General features: G+C 38.8%; 1 protein-coding gene across 3 annotated transcripts in view; it reads left to right on the plus strand.

Annotated features, from left to right (window-relative positions):
* AMPH (amphiphysin) overlaps nt 1-12,461 on the plus strand; it is a 121,139-nt gene that overhangs the window by 55,649 nt on the left and 53,029 nt on the right. For all 3 annotated transcript variants that reach the window (XM_068674968.1, XM_068674966.1, XM_068674967.1), the window contains exon 3: nt 9,123-9,177. In XM_068674968.1, coding sequence (XP_068531069.1) covers nt 9,123-9,177 — 55 coding nt within the window. The remainder of the gene's footprint in view (nt 1-9,122; nt 9,178-12,461) is intronic.

A 12,461-nucleotide genomic window follows, 5' to 3' on the forward strand; every position in this document is an offset into this window, starting at 1 on the left:
TTTGTTTCTTCCAAGGGCTAAGGAGGATCTTAACATTCCTTCATTTTTACTTCATTCTCCTTTGATGTACTTAGAGACAGTAACAAGCAGTCAAGGACTCTACAGGAACTGAAAGGTATTAAATCGATGCAGATGTGACTTGGGGCTACAGGAGGAACTGGATGAGGAGGAGTGAGCACTGAGGGAAATACTACAACTCTTTTGAGTGGCACATGCAGTTTAGGTTAGGTCCACTGGCATGCCAAATAAGAGAGATCATTCATACTTTTAAGAAGCTAATCAGGTATGCCGTGTTCTGCCGGTCTTGTTCTCAGAGAATTCTGTTTTGCACAATTCTTCAAGTACAAGGAGGAAAAATGATGCAAAAACACTGCTGCTGCCACATGCACAAATAAGAAGGATATAAATTGCTTAAATTTTCTTAGTTTCTTTCATGCTTTAATCTACAACTGAGTAGGAAGGCAAAGATTTGAAACATTACAATGTGCATCTAAATTTATCACTCACATTGATCAACACCTTGCAGAAATTCTGTCCTCTGTGTACTCCTTTTCTTCTTGGTTTACATTCAGTCTTGCTTCCAAGACTATCTCTGCAACTCTAGAGCCTTTAGAAAAAGAAAAATTAAATTCAAGGTACTAAAGAGTAAAAAGGCATCTGGGGTGATTGATCATTGTGTTCAGGTCCACAGAATAGCTGATGTGGGCCATTCAGGTGGCTTCCCAGCCAGGTTTTCCTATGACAGAAGCAGTTTGAGAGAAAGTTCAAATGTCTCACTTAGCAGTGATTTGTCTCTGTTTCCTGGTTATCTCACTTACCTACGCTTGTTTTTGTGGAAGACTGTTACTTCAGATCTGTGTCTTTCTATGTTGTTTGTAGCAGCTGGTGCCATGCAGGCTTTGGGTAAGTTGAAAGCTGTGAAAATGGACTGTTCTTGTTTCCCTACTTTATTGAACCTGTGTCACTTGGGAGGTCAACTGGCCTTATGGGTAGAATTATCCTTTTATTGATGCTCTCCAAAGATCATAAATGAGGGCTCCCAGTTCAGCTCAGGGAAAGCAGAGAAAGAGCATAGTGGTCATAACCCAGGAAGCAGGTAATGCAAAAACCGAGATCTTAACAATTTTTGCCTGCATAACAGGTAGGATGATGCTCCAAACTGAGCAGGAGGTTCAGTGTAAGGATACATCCAATCTTCCTTTCTGTAGGAAAATATCATTAAGGCTCCCCAGCAGTCTATTCCCATCTCTTTCTGAATACAGCTGGATAAGGTCCCCTTTTTGGACATGAAGCACAGAGCTAAATTATCGGATGAATCACCATGGAGAAATTGAGTCATTCCATGTCTGGAGAGAACACAGCACAGTGGCCTTGCAAAGCCTCTGGATTTTCCTGTCAGAAGCAGTAAGCTGCTGCAGCTGAAACCAGCAATAAAACATTTTGACTTTTAGCAGTGAATAAAATTGTTATTCACCTTCCACTTAAGTTGTAAACAGGAAATTGCCACTGTAAAACAAAACTCGTGGACCTTATATAAATTCATATGTGACACAGATTTTCAGTGTACTGCAAGAATTTTCCTAAGGCTTAGACCTTTCTTGCTGCACAGCTAATTGTGGATGTGCCCAGCCCCTTAATTGACCCTGAAGTTCAGGAAAAAAAAAAAAAAAAAAAGAAAATTCCTGCATATTTCTCTCTGCTGTGAAAATATCATCAAGCCTTAAATTTCTATATCTCTATTCTGATGTTCAAGCAATTGTATCTTACACTTTTTTTATCAGGAAGTTAAGTAGCAATTCCCTTATCCCCTGCTATATTTTAATGACTCAGCACTTGCTCCGTTTTTGTAAGATATTAATATTTTATTTCATGTCTGTGCATATTTACCTCTCACTGCTTTTCCATATGTAGTTAAGAGACTTATTTTACAGATGGCAATTAAAATATATTTTAGTATTTAAATAATGTATTTTATATGTACACACAGAGATATACCAGTTGCTGCTATGTAAGCAGCTGCCTGTGAAGTGTTCTCAAAATAAAATAAAATGTCAAGTATTGCTGTTGCTTGTTTATAGAATTAGGTGAAAATCAAGAACCTGTTGTTGTTGTTGAGTGAACAGAAGCTGTCGTCTGCTTTACTTGATGTTGCCTCTCAGTAAGAGCTGCTCCTTGGGTGAAATTGTTAACAGTTGAAAAGTTGTGTCCTGGCTAAATCTTCATTTCACACAGGTGTGCTTATTTACCTGACAGCTATGTCATGGCATTAACTTAAAGCTCTTTCGTGGAACAATTAACGTATATGGAAGTATTCTTTTTTGCATCAGACACGCCACTGATTTTTTACAACACATTAATGACCTAAAACACCAAAGATGAAATTCATGGATTATGCATAGGCACCAGATGTGCCTCTGTGGTCCTCTCAAGCACCAGACATGTATTTTGGCAGCTGAACTCTGCTCCTGGAGGCTTATCAGTTTCCAGATTGTGACACCTGAACATAGGTGTCTCCATTTGAGTTCACTTGTGTTGAACCAGGCAGTGTGGTCAGGAGGGCCCAGACAGCAGCCCATCAGGCCCCTGTGGGCATCCATGGCCTTAATGGCCCTGATTTGACTGTTTTAACTTCAGGATTTTTCAATTGCTCTTCTGACTCCACAGATTGCACTGAAGAGGTGGGTATTACCTTACAGAGGAGAGGCACCCCCCTCATGAGTACACTGTCACGGGTGTTTTAGTCTGGAGTCAAATGGAGGCTGTGATGAAGAACATTTCACATGAAATTCAAACTATTTTGTAAGACTTTCTTTCCTTTGGGAGCTATTAGACATCCCATAAATCTATTTGAACATCTTTAAACCCACCTCATGTCCGCCCCTCATTTTATGGATCTTGTGCATAGGCTTGAGATGGAGGAAAGAATCCAGGCAATAAAGGAAAAGTGCAAGCTTTGAAATTACTTTAACTGTGAGACGGTGTTTTCCCCATAGCTGGGACCCAGGTTCCCTTAGTTGTCTGCAAAGTCCCATACTAAACTTGAGGGTTTTCTTGGTAATTGTTAATGTGCAACATACAGTGGATTGATACTGCTCTCCCCCTAGGAGGCTCCTTTGCTAAACAAAGTTGATGCCAAATGCTGTTCCTGACTGATACTCCAAAGTAAGCTAGACACATAAAAATGTGATCCAGACTAGTGGACGGGAGCTTTTATTTCTCCAAGCCATGAAGTATTTGCAAACTGTATTCACAGATTTCATCTGACAGACATCTTTTGAGGGGCCATGCCAAAGTCTACTTCACATACTGGATGACCACTAAGTCAAATACAAGCAATACAATGTGCAGATAATTTGGGTGTCTGTGGGAGGATGTTCTCTGATGATTGCCATTTCATCCTAAAATGTATGTCTAATAATTATCTTACAACTGAGAGGGCATTTTTCCCAAGACAAGAAGACACTGTGCAGTTTAATCGCAAACTCACTGACTTCCAGTCAGTCAGGATTCATAGGAAGGTGAGGCTCTCTGTTTTATGCTACAAAATTATCTCAGCAGGAGCAGGGCAGACCCATTCCAACTAATTCCTCACTTACAAGGAGAATGTGCTTGATCTGATGTTTTGCTTTTTTGATTCTGCCTGTTGATTGCTCCAAATCTGAAGTCTAAACTGCAGTCATGCTGGGCTGCCTTTGATTGCCCCTGGATATAACCTGCTATGCCTCTGCAGCTTTAGAAAGTGTGCTAATTGTTTTCTCCCAGAATGTGAAATTGAACAATCAAGTTATTTCTGACTATTTTTAAAGCAGACTGGTATATGTTTCTTCGGGAATTCTTTATAATAACTGACCCTGGAGACAGCTCACACAGCTGAGCTCTGGACTGTAATGCATTTACTGAACATGACCCAGTTCACAATAAACAGTTCTGAACAGTTTTCTACTAAAACTTTTAATACATAGCTTATACATGCTAATTGTGAATATAGTTATGAATATGCAGCTATAGGCATAGACAGGCAACATATATATTCAGAAAGTCTAGTTTTCAGAAAATCTGTATGTATAGATAACTTTTAGCCATACACTTGTAGATTCCGCACTTGCTGACCTTGCACGCAAGTGACATGCTAGACAAATAATTCAAACCCCAAGCCTCTCACAGCTGGTGGAAATAGAAAAGAAGAAATGTGTTTCTTTAAGGGAAAAAAAAAAAAAAGTCCAAATTTGGAGGACAGTTCTAGGGAGTATAAGAGAGAGAATGGTTAAATGGGGTATTGTAGCATACTGATGAACTTCATACTGAATTAAGGCTGCATCCCAATAGCCTATTTTATTGTTAAACTTCACTTAATGAAGTTGTCCTTTGCATTCATACTTCTGAGGTCCCTTAAGGACTATCATGTAAATTCTACCTAGCTGTTTGCAAACAGAGCAACAGCCTTGCAGCCTTTCTTTACATTGCAGCTAAAAAGTGCACATTACGATAGAAGGCATTTGCCAGGTGGAAAATATTTCATATTTTCCATATGAAAATGCTATCATACGAATTATTTCTCCCAAATTCCAGTATTAGACTCAGAGCTGTATTAATATTTAGCTTTTCTACATTTGTGTGGGGCAGGTTAGTAAGTAACCTATGCTCGAGGCTCAGCATTACGCAGAGCTTTTGACTCTTGCTAAAATGGAGTGATTCATTTGTTTTTGGTATCAAGCGCATGCTGTGCTGACCTTTCCAGTAAAGATGTATTGTGTTTACATCCTGTATGTGACATGATAGAAAAATCAAACTCTTCTGGTCTGCCTGGAAAGCTGTGAATAAATGAGCCTGGCAAACAGGTCATCCAATTCCACCTTTTGTGGAGGCATGGTGGCCTGCCTTTAGTTTCTGGGTGGAAGAAATGATTTTTTTGGTTCATCAGAAAGCAAAAGCTAGTAAGACACAAACCATGTGTTTTATCATTTTAGTCATTAAAACTTTTTGGAGGTCTCTTCAGGCTTCTGGTCTCTGGTGGCTGTGTTAGGGCTCTCATAATTCCAGTGGTAAGGCATATCTAAATACTATTCTTTAAAGAAACGAGGCCAAAAATAAATGTACACAGAAATCAGTATTGCCAAAAAGGCTTAATGCTTCTGAAAAGGTCTCTAAGACCTATGACTGTAGATGACAGACGATCCTAAAACACTGAGTCTCCTTACCTCATTGAGAACATGTGTTTCTACCAGCTACATAAGATACTGCCCATGTAATAAGACCAGAGAGTAGCAAAAGGCATCTGACAGCAGCACTGACCCTCTGCTACAAAGTGCAAAATACCAAATTGTTGTTTGAGATGTGACTGTAGAGAACTTTATCAATTTTCCTAGTGAGATGTTGTTTTGGGTGGTCAGTATGCCCCCTTGCTCATATGCACAGTTTAACACGATTGCCTGACAGACTTGTGGTACTTTGTATGTTGAGTTTGACCAGGTGAGAACACCAATTGAGCTAAGAACACCAATTTCTAGAGCTGGAATCTGGTGAGAACATGTCTGCTGTTATCAAACCACCAGATTATGAGAGGTTTGCTATTACGTATGCTACTGAGATTTCTCCCTTGAGTTTTCTTGCATATTATGATACTCTGACTCATTTTGCTACCTTATGTAAAACAACTAAAACAGATTATGAAATGATAAAGGAAGCATCAGTGCTCTCTTGGGAAATTTCATTTCAGAGGAGCACAGCATCTGCAAAATGACACCTATTTTTCATTCCCCTTCAAGAAGCTGCATCTCAATTAACGAAATTGATGGCCTTAATGAAGACAATTGGAGCACTGGTTTCAGAGCCACCAGCTGCTTTCATGTGAGAGACCAAAAAGGAGAAAGTGTGTGTATCAATAAGGAGAAAATTGAGCTATACAGTAATCTTAAAAACAGTGTTTTTTCTAATCAGTATGTGATGGTTTGCAAAGTGTGTGGAGCCATCAATGCGATATTTTCATTCTGTGAATAATGATTACTGTGTTAGGTGATAAAAGTGAATTAATCTTCACTAATAGGGAGTTGCAAAATGTGTAGATGCATGTTTTGCAGAAGTCACAGATTTAAGAATTTCCAATGCAAAGTTGTATTTCTGGTATTTTCTAGAAGGGTCTAATTCTGTTACCACTGAAATCGAGAGATTTACTCTCAAATTTAATGGAAGCAGGCCCTTGCCCACAGGTGCTTTAACATCATATTTCATACAATATTTGCTAACGAAGGATAATTTACGTGGCTCTGTGCTGCTTAGATGTTTCAATAGCTTTGTGACCTATTAATAAGCTAGACTGAGGGAGATTTGTGTTAAAAAATATTCTTTTGAATGAGTTGTCAAAATTTATAACAGCACATATGGCAAAACATTTGCATTGTGGTTTACTGCTTTGACTTTTTCTTAAATATTTTCCAGAGAAGTGGTTGCTGATGACTCCTGACACTAACCCACCACAACAGATCTCCCAGTGGTTTAGGATACCAGGAGTAAAACTATGCAATAGTCCAGTTATAAACATAATGTTTGAGTAATGTGTGTCCATTACATGCTATTTATTCTAATAAGCAAGTTAATAATGAGTAAGCTAGTTATTCTTTGTGACAAAATGCTATGCATATGATTAAATACAGGACTTTTACTGACAGTGAGGGTAGCTAACAGAGTTGAGAGGCTTCCAGCTGCAGTTTACTGGTTCAAAAACATCAGAAATTCCTTTCATAATGAAAAATTGTTGCCATATGGCTAACAGAGGATCATGAAGTTGCTGTGAGTATCTACTTCCAATTTTCTTCACAAGCCAAGAGGTTATACTGTTGTTCATGCCAGGGAAAATATGAATTGAGAAGATAATTTCTGTACGCTCACATGGCTTCTGAGTACAAGGAGATCCCAGAAGTAGACTGAAATGAATAAAACCCTATATATGCATATAACCCTAATGGCAGAGCTAACTCTAACCCTAAACCCTAACCCTAAACTCTAACCCTAACCTGAGCTTACCCTGACCCTCACCCTAATGACCCTGAACTTAACCCTGACTGAGACCATAACCCTGACCCTAACCCTAAGGGCGGAGCTAACCCTAACCCCTAACCCTAAAAACCCTAAAGCCCAAAAGCCCTAACCCTAATAACACTCAAGTCCTAACCCTAAAAACACTAAAGCCTTAAAGCCCTAACTCTACAAGGCTAACCAAACAAAACAAACAAACAAACAAACAAAAAAAGCCTAAAGCCCGAACCCTAAAAACCCTTAAAACCCTAACCCTAAAAATCCTAAAGCCCTAATCCTAAAAACTCTAAAGTCCTAAAAACCCTAACCCTACAATCCTAACCAAAATAATAAAACCCTAAAACCCTAACCCTAAAAACCCTAAAACCCTAACCCTAAAACCCTAAAAACAAAACAAAACAAAAAAATGCTAAAATCCCTAAAACCCTAAGCCTAAAACTCCTAAAACCCTAACCAAAAAAAATGGAACTCTAAAACCCTAACCCTAAAGACATTAAAACCATAATGACCCTAATCTAAAAAAAAATTAAGACCTTAAAATCCTAACCCTAAATACCTGACCAAAAATCAAACAAACAAACAAAAACCCTAACCCTAAAAACCCTATCAACACTAACCGCCCCCAAAAAAACTAAAACCCTAATACGCTAACCCCCAAGCCCTTAAAACCCTAACTGTTAAAACCCCAACCCTAAAAACCTTAAAATCCTAACCCTAAACCCCGAAAACCCTAACCCGGAAACCCAACCCTAGCGCCCTAGCCCTGAAACCTTAAAACCCTAGCACCTTTTGAGAGACACACTGTAGCCAGTAACACAGGCTTGGGTGAGGATGTCAGCGAAGTAGCATTTTTACTTGCAACTGCAGTGGTGGGCGTCCCATGAGCAGGAGAGCGCCTGCTGGTTCCATAACACAGTTTATATACTTCTACAAGCAGGCCACAAACCGCCCCCAGATGCAGGCCCCAACGTTGTACACTGGCATCAGAAGTCGTTGGAGTTCAGTGGAGTTACGACAGGTTATACCAGCTGAGACTGTCTCCTGAAGTGTTCACACACGCACTGTTTGGGGGTTCAACTATCATGTGAAAAATATGAGAACAACTCCAAAGCAGTCACTCATATTTTGCAGCTGATTTTTCCATATGGTAGAGCTGGATGTGAGAAAATGTGATTGCAAGCTGATGTTCCTGTAGTTTCCAAGCACTTAAATAAGTACCTTGAAGGATATTGGGAACCAATAAGCACGGAGGGTTTCCATAATCTTCAGGCTATTGAAAGTGTCCTGGAGAACAGCTTTTTTTAGCAAAAAAGTATGTACTATCATGTAGTACAGATTTTATTGCAAATCCTAGGAACTGTGAAGTCCAAATTGTGCTACAGTCAGAAATAAAGTAAAGCAACCTGATTTCTTCTGTTTAGTCTGAGTTTTTAAAAGTCTGTTGCTATAAGATAAGAAAGATCATATTGATTCATTCATGTGCTTATGAAACAGCTGAAAGGTCACAGCAGACTGCAAGATGCAGTAGCCAAACTAAACAAAATAACTGATGTTATTGTTTTTTAGGAATTATGTGCTTGCAAAATATTTCAATGTTTGCAAAAGTAGTAAGCCATTCATGTAGGGGCATGGATTTTTTGCAAGTCTAGGCTGCCATCAATTTTGAGTGTTTTCAAAAGGGTATGCAGGATATGCAGCATTTTTAATAATACTTCTTTGTGTTTGAGGTTAATGCATGGGCCAGGCTGACTTGAACTGGACCATGGCTGTGAAATATACATGTCTTTCTTTGACTGGAATTCTTCCCTGTCTAAGTGGTTGATAAAACTACAAATTTTAGCCTAGAGAGTACACTATACATAGCATCTTGGGCAGACCACCTTTTCTGTATGAACATGTATATGCTTACAAGATGTAACATTATTCAGCAGGTAACTCAATTCAACTTATGAAATTGCTCTTATTAAATTTGACACAGTGTATGTACATTTTAAGGCATAAAATATAACTGCAATGTGATTGCAATAATATAATTGAAATGTCTTTTTACTTACATACTTTTTTCTTTTTTTTTTTTTTTTCTTTTCCAGGCAGAGGGTTCCAGGCTCCAGAGAGAATTGAGAGCATATTTAGCAGCCATCAAAGGTGATTTTTAAGTCATGTTTTCATAAAACAAACTGTTGATAAAAATTGAGGCAAGTATGCTTATTTAAGGTATATAAAGGCAAATACAAGTAATGGCTGCTTTAGTGAATAGTCCACTTTCCTGGTTTGGATCCATCTCAAGCTCTTTAATCTATTGCTAGATTTTTTGCAGCTTTGATGTCAACTCATGTGCACAGTCCTGCATGCATGGTTTATCTTTATCTGTCCTTTGTGTGCAGAACTACTGCAAAGAGCACCCACAAAATCTGCACATGTTGTTACTTGTCTTTGCAAATGCTAGAATACAAAATACTCTATGCAAGATGAGAGACCCCTTACAGGTTTCCAAGTTTCATTACATTTCCAGGTATTTGATAGTTGAATGATAGATCTTCTCCCTCTGAAATCATGCTCCCTGAGATGTTGTGATTTCTCATTTGTTTCCGAGTGCTGAATTTATTTTATTTTATTGTTTTCAAGTTTGAAAATAGTATGTGATCGCTTTGTACTAAAGATCCAAATAGCAGAAGCTCACTGGTCAGTGATTAAATATCAGAGAATAAGTGAACAGCTATTTAAAGACTAGTGGACATTCATAAATCCAGCACACTCACCTTAGTGCTATATACAGAGATTATTCTCTTCTATCCCACTTGTCTTCTGAGAAGCTGGAGATGAGGTCCTTAAAGGGAAGGGAATACAAGTTGGTGACCACCACAGAAGTATTAACAGCTTCTTGAGATAAATAAATAGAATTCTTATATGTATGTATTTTTAACCTGTCTCCAGTCCAGTAGAAAATAAAAATGTTATAAACCAGTATCGACATTCCTGGAAATCACTGTGTCATAACAAAGCTTCAGCAGCTGTTGTCAGGCAGAGAAACTCCTTTTGATGGGAAGTGTAAGATGGAGAGCAAAGCAATAGCTTAATGTCTTTGATTGACTGCTATTTGCTAGAAGGACTGGGCAGGGAAAGTCCTATACCAGACAAGAGGTAAATCTTCTTTTAGAAGATTTGTACCATGTCTTTTTTTTTTTCTTTTTTCTTTTCTTTTTTTTTTTTTTAAATGAATTTCAGTATCTTTCTTTTTGGTGGGACCCATTGGATGCTGATTTTACATTCTGGTATTTCAGTCATTCCTTCCCCACACACATTATCAGCTGTATGCATAGCCAGAAGCAGCGTGATGAGACTGTTTGGCCAGATGGCTTCTCTGTCACGTAGGCTGATTGTTTACATGCTGCTTTGATTTCCGTGTTGGTGACAACAATCCTCCTCTCCATGTTTTGTTTTCTTTCTCTCTCTCTTCCTTTCCTTTTACTTTGTGCATTAGTGGTCCTTTTGTTGCTTTACTGTCTAGTGGGCCATTCTTTGCACCAAGTTTTGCCTTTAACTTTGTGTGAAAATTTTCATTGTGCAAGTTTTGCCTTTTTTGCTGTGCTTTTCTGTTCTGCATCTTTCTCTTGTTGCAGCCTATAAGTCCATATTTGAAAATAACTTGGATTGACTTTCTCCCTGGGAATGTAAAGTGTTTGCTAATACCTTGTTATCTTCATGTCTTTAAAAAGATCCAATCATAAGCAGCTCACAAAAGCATAAAAAACATTATTCTCCAAAGCCAACAAGCCAGCAGTGGGCATCCTTGGTACATGTGTTGGCACACATTCCTTCTGAGGACTGAGACAGTGGCCAAGAGCAGTAGTCCAAGATATGCAACTCTGGGTCTTCCCCAAAGCTGATGAGCTCAGCAGTGGCCAAAGCCCCTCCAGATTTCAGGTAGCAGAAGGATATTTGGCAACTGCTACAAGCTCTGTGTTGCTGTTCTTTGAAAGACAGCCATCATTAAAAATTTTGGGGTGGCTATGCAGAGAAGCATGGGAACATCCACTATGGGTATTCAGGCACTGGAGTGGGATTCCAGTATGTAAGACATCTAGGCTTTGGAGGCATGCTGTGCTCAAGGGTTCATTTTGAAGGGGAAAAGGCTGATCATATAAATGTGCCTGATATCCTTGTATTCTTAGAGTGAGAGAAAAGCAGTTCACTTTACAGGGTTCATTTTAAAGGGTTTCAGGAAACAGCAAGATAGCTAATTTCAACTAAATGCAATTTATGAAGCTGGAATGTTGTCAGTTCAAGTAGTTGTCATTTGGCTGCATGACTTTTGAGTGACTGAATATTGAAAGCTGAAGTATGAGATCTGGGCACAATTTAAGCAAGGAACGGTCAAAGGATCCTTCTTATCACCCTTCATCCCTTCATTTTAATATACTCAACGTTTTCTGAGGTTTAGTATCACACATTCTTCAAGTAATAGAATTTTTGATGTATTCAGATGCCTTCCCTAATTCAGAGGTGCTTCTTAGTCTCAGCTGGATCCTTACCTTTCCTGCTGGTTACTCAAAGACCCAGAGGAACCATATCATAAAGCTATTGTAAATCTGAATGGTTTTTATGTGCTACTTTATTTCACCTGCCTGGTAGTTCCATGTCTGCTATGCATCAGCAGTGGTTGTACTGCCAATGCTGCGTACTGTCTCCCACAGCTGTAGTCATCTCATGCCTCGGGTCTTTTGTCTCCTTGTGTCTCCTTGGCAACGTGTATCTGGATTCTCTACTCCATGATATTTTCTTCGAGCTTTTGAGAGCTGTAAGTGACTTCAAAGGTTTTATGGGCCAATTGTTAAAGAAACTCTAAATCAGCGTCCTATTTTCTACCCTGAGCTCTTTGCAAGTATAAGTACAGATGGAGAGATATATACCCAGATTTGCATTAAGGTGACAGAGGTGAAAAGAATCCTGCATCATAAAAAAATATTTATCATGTGGCTTAACATAGTGAGAAATAGTAACTGGTCTATAGGAAGAGAAATTGAGGTTCGGAGGGGCTGTAAGCAGATTTACTACCTAATTGTCAGTACGTGGCTGACAGAATTGCACATATCCTTCAGGTACACAAGTCTTAAAATCAATCATTTAATTTCTTAGAAGAAAGAAAACCCTTTGCCATCTTTCTGTAAAATTTAGCAATGAATTATGAAACAATTGAGTTGTTCTAGTGGAAACTAATAGGCAATAATAAATACACCCCATGTGGCAGGAGAACCTCTCAATTCCCTGGAGAACCTTACATGAAGTTCTCTTTCCCCACTCAATCTTCCAACCTAAATGATCTGATGATTCTAAGAAATAAAATATTAAGAGCCAGACCAAGGTGCCTCACTTAATTGAGAAGATAGAATTTTCTCCATGATTCTGCCTAGATTTCCCTGTCAGGGCAT

This window comes from Anas acuta, chromosome 2 (assembly GCF_963932015.1).
Source record: "Anas acuta chromosome 2, bAnaAcu1.1, whole genome shotgun sequence".
Classification (NCBI taxonomy): Eukaryota; Metazoa; Chordata; class Aves; order Anseriformes; family Anatidae; genus Anas; species Anas acuta.